Below are 12,353 nucleotides of genomic sequence, written 5' to 3' on the forward strand. Positions count from 1 at the left end.
GTATTTTCCTGTCCGAACGAAAGGGTCTGAGGAGGAGACTTCAGGCCAAAAAAGCAGCTCACAAGAAATGTGCATTTTAGAAGGGGAGTCAGAGTGGCCGGTGCTACGGCACTGCATGGCCCCAGCACCGCAACTCCCCTCGCCAGCAGCTCTGTCTCCAGAAACACTGCAGCACTGAAAGGAGGAGGGAAGTCTCCAGGGATTTCATAGAGCTGAGTGGAAAACAAATACAAAAACCCAACCGACCAAACAGAATTTGCTCAACCCCTCACACGTGGCAGCAAACAGGGGAACAACGGCACAGTAACTCAGGCGCACAGAAAGCAGAGGCCTAAAGCCTATCTATAACACGTGATCTCAGCCAACATCACGCTAGAGACTGGGGCAAACTTAAGGTGGAATTACTTGGGCTTTCTCCGAACTGTCTGTGGAGGGGCCTGCTCTCAGTGGCGTTAGCTATCTGCACCAACTCTGCTCTTGCAGTTAACTCCCGACTTCAGCATGGCTCTTGTGTATGCGTAGCACGGCCAGGGAGTGAGTTGGAGGCCAGAGCGTGTGCGGGATTTTCCCTGTAGTACTTTCAGTCAGCATTTTGCCCTCTTTTATACACCCCAGTCACAGGCTCCAATTCAGGCTTGTGACTTTCTAGTTGAAACGCAGCTCAGCTTTGATTCACCCCGGAGTCATATGGGATGCTGAAATGCCACGTGAATGTTCAGAAATGGGTGTGGGGGAGATCCGGGGCAAAGGATGGTGTCAGGAGTCAGGATGCTGTTTGTAGAACAGCGAGCACGCTCTAGTGAAGTTCCAGCAGCCTCCTGCGGGGCATCATCTTTCCTCCTGCTATCTAGCCAAGCTAGCTAAATTCCTGCGCTGTTTCGTAAAGTGCCCTGTACAGCCCTTCCTAAAGTTATCTGCGGATAGGTATCTCACAGACTAGTTGTGACTTTACCAACAAGTAGAACGCTGCATTTATAGAGCAGCTCTGACTGAAGTTTTACAAGCGGGATTGTGAAGCTGCATGTCATTAATGTCACTTCATATATGAGGGAAACTGAGGCACGGAGGCTTGAGGACCCTGCTAAAGCCAATCCAAAGCTACAAGCAGCACCCAGCTGATCCAGTCACGCAGACCCACAAAGCACCGCAGCTGCTCCCACCTTCACCTCCCTGCAAAGACCCTCGGGGCAGTGATGCTGTGCGCTTTTAAGGGACATAGTAAAGGGGAAAAGCAGGCGTTAGGGACTAGCTGGGAAAGCAGCCTCCTTTCTTGCCGGCTCTGCTCAGCCCTGCCCGGCCTCTTCCTCCGCTAACAAAGCGTTTCTCTTTTCCCTCTGGAGCCTTTTGCAACTGGAATGGAACCAGCGAGATCACGCTACTTTTCAAAAGCTGCAGCCTGAATTCTCACATCTAATAGTGCCCCCCACAAACAACGTTAACTTTCAGGCACTTTTAAAATGCCGGCATAGAACGTAACAAACCCTTGGGTTTCATTTAACTGCCAATAGTGGTGATTTGTACCCAGGGCTCCCATCAGCCCAGGCTCCTTGCAGGCATGACGCTGGGCTGGGAGGATGCGTACACACATGTATTCTCAGAGGCAGTCACTTTGCAGCAGTAACACGAGGAACTCCGACCCTGATTTTAGACAGGGATCACTTAACGAAAAGCAGCCACCTCGCTGCAGGCACAGAGCCACGCTCGGGCTCCCGGGATAAGAGCCAACATACACTGCATAGCAGCTAGAAGAGCTTACAGTAAGGATTTCTAGGATCACGCAGAAGCAAACAATCACTAGCTTTTAAAATCATACACATCCCGCCTGCAAAGAACAGTATCAATAGAGATCTCCCGCTGCCCACTTTAAATGGCTGGGAAAGCTCCAGCCCCGAACAGCTGCAATTGATCCCCTTCTTCGCCCCCCCTCCATCATGTGATGGTCCTGCCCAAGTGATTTAAGCTGCGGGAGCTGAGAGCTGAGTCACGCTGGGCTGTGGAGCAGGGGCTCGGGGGTGTCCTGTCTGGTGGGGCTGGTGTCTGCAGCATGGAGCAAGTGAGTGCCTTCTTCAAGCTGGAGCGGTGTGCCAAGCAGGACTAGGGTTTGGTTGCGTGTGGGTTTTGGGCTTGGTGCCAGAGGTAGGAGGAGAAAAGAATTAGCTGAGAGGAAACGCTGGGCTGATAGATGGCTGTGGGAGGAATAGTTAGGGCTGACCAGCCGTTTTTCTTCTCCTCCTCTACTCTAGCATGTTATTTAAGTGGGGAGGCTGCTCTAATGCATGTTTATATCTTTGAGTACTCTAAAGGTCTGGGACCATTTGCAACTCTGCAGTGGAATATCCTTTATTCCTTTTTTTCCTTAAACTTTGTATTTTCTTTTTAGAAAAATGCCTTTTGGCTACAGGACTGGGTACAGGACAGGGCTAACTCTCAATGCAACAGCAGAGGAAAGCAGGACGGCAGTGTAGTCTGACCTACCCCTACCCCCCTAACTTGCCTTTCCTCGAAAGACCCCCTGGGCGCTGAGGCTGTGTTTCAGGCTGCGCTCCAGCGCTGTACGAGAAATAGAGCCAGAAGGCGGTGTTAGTGCCGTGATGATAAGCGGTTTAGTGACTGGGGGAAATCTGACCTTAGCAGTCTGTGCTGTGGGCAGAGCAGGGAGTAGGCAAGAGGACAAGCACCGTTGGGGCTGGGTGCAGTCCTGGAGGAGTACTGGGCTCCAGAGCAGCCGGCAGCTGCGGGGCATGGGCCTACACAAGCCAGGCAAGGAGAACTAGCCCAAGTAAACAATATACCTAATTTGAAATAACTCTCCCTGCCTTATCTGGCATGTGGTTAAGTGGGGCTCGGCATCACTGCGCCTGGGCCTGGAGCACAGGCAGCAAACCATGATTTGAGTTACATTTGGCCTCACAGGGTCTTCCTCTTAGCTGAGCTGGTGATGATAAGTGCTATTTTGGGGGTATGTGGCTGGGGGAGTGAATAACCTGGCTCCAAGGAAAGGATCGAGCACTTTTCTTTGCAGTGGGAGCTTCCCAACAGGGTGTTTGTTCTGCTTTGCTGGGCTGCAGCCAGAAGTGGGCTCCACTGACCCCTCTCTTCGTGTGAAGGCTGCTTTAAGTGAAGACAAGAAAATTTTTTGGTGACTTCTGTCATTTGGACACCCACCTAGCGAAGGGGGACAGATCTAGTGTTAGAAAAGCTTTGTAACTCATGTTAATTCTATGCTAATGCCTCTGGCCACTACTGACTTGAAGGTGCAAGCTTGCTTGCAAGGATGTTTTTTGTAGCCGCTGGTAAATCAGTGCCTGTACCCTACTCTTGTTACGCTAGCTTGAATCACCTCCTTGTCAGCTTATGGAGCTTAGTGGGGTGGGAGACCCCAGTGGGGTGGCGGCTGTGAACTAGGATTCCCTGGCAGAGGGCTGAGACAGGCAGCTGGCCTGACCCAACCCTTCCTCGAGCATGAAACTGCAAATACGTTTGGGTCTGCCAGAGCTGGTTTGTGCCATGGCCCAAGCACTGCTGGTAGGCTTGCCTTGGGACGGGCTAACTCCTGTGGTTTGGCCCTGCAGGGACTGGTTGTTACTCAGCTGGACATCCAGCCTGGCGAGTGCATCAAGGTCAAGGGGAAGATCCTGTCTGATGCCAAAGGGTGAGTGAGAAGATGGACCGATGTGGCACTGGGGGAAGCCTGAGCTCTTGCTGTGTTCAGCTTGTCAGCACTGGGTAGCTGGAGCTGCTGCGCAGGCGCCTCCTTCACACTGCCTCTCTGTTTCCCCAGCTTTGCTGTGAATGTAGGGAAGGACAGCAGCACCCTCATGCTGCATTTCAACCCTCGCTTCGACTGCTACGGGGATGTCAACACCATTGTGTGCAATTCGAAGGAGGATGGCACGTGGGGTGAGGAGGACAGGAAGGCTGACTTTCCCTTCCAGCACGGTGACAAGATCGAGGTGAGCCCCCAGGGGTGTGTGCGAGGCCCCGGCACAGACCACTAATGGGCCAAGGGCACAGCTTTTTAATGCTGCTGTGTACCTCTGTGGTGGCAAAGGAGCAGGCATGGAAAAGGGACTAAGCAACAGGGGCAGAGTTTGGCAGCTGAAGTCAACCCACTGTTTAGACCTGCTCTGCTCAAGTCAATGCCCAACAGTTCAGAGGTGTTAAGTGCTCCACTCTGGCCTTCCTTTGCAAGCCACAGAAGTAAGAGCAATTAAAACACTGACCTGAGATTCAGACTGGGTCTGTCTCATCCCTTAGTGGCAGAGGCTTGGAGCTGACCTTGGGGCAGAGCAAATGAGCTTCTGCCCCTCCATGCCTCTGCTGGGTAGGGAGGAGGCTGAGCTAGTGAGCATAGTCTTGACACCAGCAGCCACCTCATCTATCCTGCCTTCAGACTGGAGGTAGTGGGGAGTGAGGCTTGTGAGCTGTGATGTGTATCCTTCCTTCTTGTGGCTTTCTACAGATTTGCATCTCCTTCAATGAAACAGAGGCAACGGTGAAGCTGCCCGAGGCGGAGTTCCAGTTCCCTAATCGTCTGGGCATGGAGAAAATTGAATACCTGGCTGTGGAGGGTGACTTTAAAGTCAAAGCCATTAAGTTCAGTTAACAGCTATAGCTTGGTTTGTTTTGTTTTCTCCCCCCTGCGTAGTGAAATAAACCCAAACTTGCAATGGCTGCTTCCTCTGCTGTTTTCTGCTCTAATCTGCTTGCTCCTGTGTGCGCTACAGGGGTGGGCAGTGGAAAGGGGTATCCGTCTGTGTGCCTACTTACATTGCGGCCTTGCGGCTAGTACCGAGTTAGACCACGTGCCAGGCGAAGCATGATTCACTGTGAATAAAGCTACCTTAGCAGTAGTTGCTCTCTTGACGCTGTTTGCTGCAGTGAGTGGTCCCTGGCTGTTTGGTTTCTAAACTCTGGGACTAGTCCCAGCCAGGGAAGCTCGCACAAGTCTATGTTGGGCATGCGTTGTGCCATCTCTGACCAAGAAGTGCTGCTCACACCTCCTTGCTAGGGATGGGGGACTGACAGGGAACAGGGCATGGCTTGTGCTCTTGCAAATAGCTTTGCGTTCCGAGAACACGCTCAGCAGTTGGGTGCGTTGCGGGCTGGCGCTAGTGTACTTAAGGAGTAGACAAAAGCGGGCAAATCAGGCTAACTGCACTTGCTAGGGTTAAAGACATGGAGTGTAAGGTGAAGCCTGACAGAAAGCTTAGGAGTGAGGTCGTGACAGGATCCAGGTTGTCTGTGCTGCTTCATGAACTGTGGTCTTGATGCTGTCGGAGACCTAGTATTGTGTTGTACCATGAAGTCAACAGCTTAGCAACGTGGCAGGTACGGATGACAAGCCATGTAGCAGCCTGTATCAGTGTCTGTAACACTCGGCAGCTAAGCTCCAGAGGGCTGTAGCCTGAGGGCTGTAGCAAATAGGGTTACTAAAGGTATTAAATCCTGAGTGCACCAAGCACAACTAGCTGCAGATAGGCAGACCAAAAGGAAAAGAAAAAAGCTTAGTGAACAGTCTTTTCTGCTTACAACCTCTTCGCTCTGCTAATGCAATGCCTGGGAGTGTGTCTGCTACTGCTATTCCCCAGCTGCCTGCTAGCCATGCCTACCCAAGACAGGGCTCGAGTTGGGACTGCTGCACCATTTGAGGACCTGATGAAAGGTAAATAAATCCTGCCTGCTGTGGAGAGTCAGGAGCCGGGGCAGGCTGCCCAGGTTTGGGGGCTGGCTCTGTGACTACTGAAGCTACAACAGTGCTACCCCAGTGCAGCTCAGCTGGTAACCGACTGTGCTGGTGAGGTCTTCCTTGGCCAAATGCTGCTGAAGTGGTGGAATTTGACTCCTGTTGGCTAATCTCTCTCAGCAGGGCTGTTCCCGACCAGGGCTGCATTTGCTGCTCCTTTGAATAGCTGAGCAGTTGGGCCAGCTGCTTGGGTAGAGGCAATACCGCTCTGCAAAGTATTTCAGCCATTTAAGGCTTTTTTTATGGAGTGGCTGGCAGGCTGCAAGCCTGTTGCCTTCATGTCAGCACAATTGTGGCATGGCCAAACGCTGTCCAGATCTGTACTACAGCAGCTGCCCCAGAGCTGATGAGTGCTGGGAGGATTTTCTTTGGAAACCCTCCTGCTTTACTTAAGTCCTTTCTCTCTGCTGTCTGGTAACTCTTGTTATAGAGGCCTTCTTACAGCTCTGCCAGAAGGGCATGAGTTGTAGCTGTGTCTTGCCAGTCATCCCGTGGGCACGGACATGGAGACGGTGGATAGACAGGGCGCTTCCTCCTTCCTCTTTGTTCGCCAGAGGTGATGCACCTAATGATAGCGAGGGACTTGGTGTGCAAATAAGGAGGCTTTCTGGGCACCTGTCCCTCCGGGGAGGTACGTGTCTGGGGAACACCACAGGGCTCTGCTGCAGTGTCGAAGTTCAGCAAAAGTTTCCACTGTGCACCTGCTGGGAGGGTGGGGAAGGGGTTGCTGTAACCCATCCCCTGTGTGGGAGGAGGACCGGAGCCTGGGCATGCTGCAGGACTATCTCTATTTGACACTGACAGGGGCACAGATAATGGTGCTTATAATTCCTATCCTGTATATACTGCATTATTTACAGGATGGGATGTTAGTTTTTAAAGGATAGGATGTGTTTACTAGGCAAAGGATAAATCTTGCGGATGCTTTGCCTTGTCAAGTAAGTCTTGAGATTTTTTTGGAAGGCTATTGGTATGTGGGGTGGGGAGTTGGGGAGAAGAGGATGGCTTTTGTCTTGTTTCCCCCTCTCTCTCTGTGTTACATTATCTGACTGAAGGTAACCTAAATGATGAAGTGTACAAGCACTTAAAAAGTACAAGGCCCAAGTTGCAGAGGCACAAGGGACCTTACAGCTGGTCCCTCTGCTGTCTCTGTTCCTGTCTGCCCTGATTAGATGAGGTATGTGTCTGTCAGCACTGAGGAGAGTAAAGCCGATCTCATTTTTGCCTGCTAAGCTGGCAGCCCTGATTTCTAGGTAGGTTAGCCACAAGTGTTCCTGACGGCTATGCTCAGGGTACAAACAGTGCCTTCGGGGGGGGGCACCCCCCTCTTGTACTTTCCACATCAGTTAATTAGGCTTATCCTGCTTTCTAACACTGGCAGCTACCGCTAAGGAGACCACAAAACAGGAGAAAGGGTAGGAAGGAAGCATGCCTGTGCCAGCGCTTCCTGCCTCTTGAGTTTTGTTCTCCCACGTCCCAGAGCTATTAATACTCCTGTTCCTATAAGTGATACTGGTAAACAGGCATAGTAAATGCAGAGTGCCCAGGCTGGCTCCGAGAGCGAAGATAAGACTTCGCTTCTGCTAGAGTGATCAGGAAAGCAAGAACGCTACGCCCCGCTGCAGGGAGAGGGTCACTGTGAATGTAATAGCAGTGGTTGTCCCTGCCAAGCATGCTCTCGTGGAAGTGCACGGTGAACTGAGCTTGTCAGTATCTCTGGGAGGACCCTGGGTCCTGCTTGCTGTGGGGAGGAGCAGAAAGCACCACAGCATGGCCTAAAGGTGCGGGGTTTCTTTTTTTTTATTTAAATCCTGCATTGTGTGTAGTGAGTCTTGCAGTCCTGCAACACATCCTGATAGGAGCCAAGAGCCTACAGGAAGAATCTGCCCCTTGGTTGCCTGAACACTGAGGCTGAGGTGGGGGGGGAAACAAACTGATCCCTGGCGAGAGGGATGCATTTACTGAATCCTGCAAGTTTGTTAATCTGTACTCAGCCTCCATCCCTGGCTATGGACCAGGAATCAAAGCTGCACCACTTTATTTCCTTGCAGTATTGTGGCGAGGGAAAATGGCACCTTGCAAACCCTGCAAAACACCTGGGAGGCTTTGCGGTATAACATGGAGTTTTAGATTGGATATTAGGAAAAACATCTTCAGGGTTGTCAAGCATTGGAACAGGCTGCCCAGGGAAGTGGTGGAGTCACTATCCCTGGACGTATTTAAAAAGCATAGACGTGGCGCTTAGGGACAGGGTTTAGTGCTGGACTTGGCAGTGCTAGGTTAACGGTTGGATTTGATGATCTTAAGGGTCTTTTCCAGCCTAAATGATTCGATGACCACAAATTAAGTCATGTATGTTATCACCTCATGTCTAGGAGGAGGAGAACAAAGGCCCAATTGCAGAAGAGATTAGTTTGGAAACAGTACATGTGGCGGGAATTAAAATCTCATGCAGGACCTGAAAGAGGAGTGATGGCTAAGACAGACCAGCAGCTTTGTTTTCTCAGAAAAAAACTTCTCCCTGAGCAGTTCACATTAACTTCACTTGACAGAAATAGGCCATTCAAGTGACTCTGTAGCTACCCAAGCATGCGACACTGTTCAGCACAGCCTCAAAAGACAGTTGAAGGACACCGTGCGCCCGGAAATTGTGCATCGTCTAAGTATGTGCAGTGTGCGGAAGGAGAGTGCTGGGGAAAGCCAATGGGCGATCCAGGTTGTGGTGGGGAATGGGAAGCCAGCTGGGTCACTTGCCAAAGGAATTTACAAGCAAAAAAGGTGCGAGACAATTTCTTCCAAACAATAGACATAAGAAATTAACTGACATCTGTCGTACAAAAGGAAAAGGGGACCACCGGCCAGCTTTGCAGTGTGCTGACAGGCACGTTCTTTCACCTCCTGCTCCCTTAGTCCCACTTTCAACATTTACAAACCAAAGGGAACTTCTGTCACTTACTTTCAGAAAGTCAGCCTCAAACCGTAAGCTGCATTACCTGAGAATTGGTCCCCCATTCTGATGCAGAGCATGGGAAACCTTAACCACACAATTCCCCTTTCCTGTAGTGTGATGGAGGTGTGAGCACAAGGATGGATACTGCTGGCGTGGGATACCAGCCCTTGGGGTCAGACAGGTACAGACCGTGGTGAGCTGTCTGTGGACAGGAGCAAGGGATGAGGGCAAGTCCCACCATGCAAGTGGGGGACGTCACTGGGCCTGCACACCATGCTTAGACCCCCCCTGGATACGTGCACTGTCATGTACCCGCAAGCCGGGGCCCTCCCTCTGGGGAAACCCCTGTGGAAACCAAATCCCCAACACGCCTGTTTTCCAACAAACTGGGACATTTTTCCCCCTCAACCCCAACCTGGCTGCTCCACAGTGGGTGCAAGCAGGCAGACACAAGCTGCAAAACCTTCCCACATGAGGGAAAAAAATGTATAAAAATATATATTTACTCACCTTTTCTCAGCAGGCTTCAGGCTGAGGTGTGCATGCTCCTGCAGTGCCTTGTGTGTGGGCTCCTGGCCAGCTGCTCCCAAGCCCTGCTGTCCCTCGTTAGCCCTGACTACCCCACAGGTGCTAACTGTAAAAACACACCTGGAGGGGTGGGCAGCAAGCCCTGCTATCATTTTTGGAGATTTTGGTGAGGGATGGGTGCCGGGGCGGGGTCCCGGCGTCCCCCTTGCTGCGCACTGCTCCCTTCAGCAGCGATGGCGATGGCAGCCACAGGTGGCGAGGCGGTTGGGGCGGCCCCGCCCGGCCCCTTCGTGAGGTAAAATGGCGCCCACTGCAAAACCGGTTTGGAGAGCCAAGAGAAACGGCTGCAGAAAACCACTTTCTCCTCCAAAATCTCCTGCAATGGCTTCTCATTTTCAAATGCCATCCTTTCTAAGCTTGCCCGGATCCCTTTTTTATCACAATCTTATTTTAGCTCAGCAAAACACCTGTGGCACAACTAGCTGTGCAAAAGCGGGTCCCTCATAACCTGTTTCCTCAGTATTTGGTCATGCTTTCATCAGCTCTTATTCTCCCCAGCTGAATTATGTGGGGTTTTTTTTTGCATTTCAGTCCTAAAAATTCATCGAGTGCTAAACCGAACATGAATGAAAGAAGTAATGCTGGCTTCTCATTTCATTTGAAGGCTATCCGCTCACAGAGCAACCCTAGCAGAAAGACATGGGCTTAAGCTGCAAATCACAGAAGAAAAAGCTGCCTGGCTCACATGCATCATGTTTTCTTTACAGTGTAGCAGAAAATGAACCCTTTTTCCTAATCCCCAATCCTAATCCAGGTGGAGCAGTGCTGACACCCCCCCCAAGCCCAGCCGAGGGCGCTGAGCCTGGCTGGCTCCAGCTCCCCGCCACCGTGCAATGGGCAATGAGAAAGCAGATTTTTGCAAAGCTTTTTAGTACTAACGCGCAGCAAGCTGCACAAAAGCCAGAGCTACAGCTGGAGAGGTTGTGTTACTGTATGCACACAAGCAACAGCAGAAGCTGCATGCGTATAAGCGTCTGGCAAGCACCTTCTGGACTGCTTGATACCCTGAATTCAGCCTATTTGTGGAGTTTGTACTGAAGATGGACAGTGGGGTCTGGCCAAACCAGGCAGGAAAGGACCGTCTCCTAGACTAAGACCACTCTGGCCACATAAATACATTCAGTTGCACAACACAAACGATGTTTGTTCAGTAATGCATTGCTAGAAAAACCCTGTAACACATGAGAGGTGTACGACACTTGGTTTATGTGCAGAGGCATGAGCAACAGTCCTGTAGGAACACAGCCAAACCATAACGCCGTGCCTTAGTCAGCATACATCCCCTCTGGAGGGGATATAAAGGAACAAACAGCTCTTATGTGAATCAAGTCCATATGTAAACACTGCCTTGGTGGATGGCTGAATAAGGCATGGAGAAACCTGGGGATCGGGTCTGTAGATATGCCCTTAGTTTGCTCATACCGATTTAAAGCACGGGCTCTCCTATGAAAAGCTTGCTCTGTTTCCCATTTTGCAAATGACAAGTCACTGCTCGTGTTAATATTCAGGATTTGTGTGGAGTGAGTATGAAATGCTTGCTTCTCTTAATTAACAGCCTAAACGATCACGACAGTGGCTGAGTTGTAGAGATGATGGATCAGGCCTGATGCATGAACTGTTTTGGTGCTCTGTGTTTGACCGATTTTATAGGTAACCTTCACAAAAGATCTTGTGTATAAACTTACAACTGACAGACTCTAGCATGTAAACACTCTTTACTACTTGAGGAAAGCATCTGATGTGAATTCCTTGTGACCATCAATTGCCCAAGGGCTCTGACAAAAAACAAGCAAATAGTAAGTCAGATGACTAGATTTTCATGGCGCTTTTATCACGTGGCGTGGCATGGCAGAGCAGACTAGGCGCAGCATGTTGCTAAAAGCATGTGAGTACTTACTGAGAGCTAGGTTTAAAAGACCTGCTTCAATACCCTGCGCAACAGACAGCATCACGGTGCAAGTGCCTGCCTCCGTCTTTTTCTGTTCCCCCGTACTGGGCCTGGGTGCTCTGACAGCAATGCAGTTTGATTACTTTCAAAGCCCAGGAAAAGTGCACCCCAGCTCTCTAGTGCCAAGGCTACAGCCTGAGCAGGAGGCTGTGGAACGATGATTTATATCTGCATTTTTCCTGAGAGGTCCCTCAGAAACTGGCTGAAAACTGAAGATAACAATTTAAGGAATGCTGACTCAGGAAAAAATACGGTCCCACTCTCTTCCCTATGCCTTTTCTGACTGGCCTCAAAGACAAAAGCCAGTAGCACTGGGTAAGCTGGAAGTTTTCTCTGCCAGTGAGATGTTAACTGAGAATGAACAATATGGAGAAAGCAGATAACACAGTAACATCCTTTAGTTGCAGAGGTGTGCATCCTAAGCCAGAAAGGCACAGAAAAGAATTAAGCAGAATAGAGCTCCAGATCCCCAAATGAGCGAGACAGTACCGGGAAAATGCTGTGTTCCTAACTGTAATGTGCAAACACAACGTAACATAACAGGCAATGAGGCATGCCGTTGCTTTTGTACAACTAACTTTTACTTTGAGCGGCAATGTATATCAAAAGTGGAACTGCTTTGTCCTTACTAGGATTTTTCCTCAAGCTAGTGAAGTGAGACTGCACATTTCACCCTGTGCTAGGGATCGACTGTGGCCAGCTGAACGGGCCAGGTAGCTGTCGCAGGATCCTTCGACAGTCGATGGACTTCTCCGGAGACCGCTTTGGAGAAGGCGCTCGACTCAGGTACTCTGAACTGACTTGGGGAGGAGTCTCATCCACTGTCACCTACAGAGGGAGGCCACGCAGGCTGGTCGGCGAACTCGGCCAGTGCCGCTGTCCCCGCGGCAGGGTGGGAGGTAGGGTATTCCAATCCAGTATCCCAAACAGATGTTTCAATTATAAAAATAATGCTCATTTTTAGCAAAAATGCTTACCAGTTGAGAACCACTGTTTTTTTGCAAGATGTGTTTTGAATCATTTGATTTTAACATGCCATAATGTTTAGCCCCTGCAGTTGCAAGGGGAAATACCCCAGCTGTAGGATGCACAAGATGCTGCATTTTGGGGAAGGGGTAGCA

At 50.5% G+C, this 12,353-nt stretch overlaps 1 protein-coding gene across 1 annotated transcript; it reads left to right on the forward strand.

The window, feature by feature from the left end:
* Positions 1-2,020: 2,020 nt before the first annotated feature.
* Positions 2,021-4,674, forward strand: LOC142082531 (16 kDa beta-galactoside-binding lectin-like). The gene is given in 4 exon segments (XM_075150646.1): positions 2,021-2,053; positions 3,573-3,652; positions 3,782-3,953; positions 4,463-4,674. Coding segments are annotated over 4 exon segments (414 nt in total). The 5' UTR covers positions 2,021-2,044; the 3' UTR covers positions 4,616-4,674.
* Positions 4,675-12,353: the final 7,679 nt, after the last annotated feature.

The sequence above is a fragment of the Calonectris borealis genome, chromosome 4 (genome assembly GCF_964195595.1).
Source record: "Calonectris borealis chromosome 4, bCalBor7.hap1.2, whole genome shotgun sequence".
NCBI classification, from domain to species: Eukaryota; Metazoa; Chordata; class Aves; order Procellariiformes; family Procellariidae; genus Calonectris; species Calonectris borealis.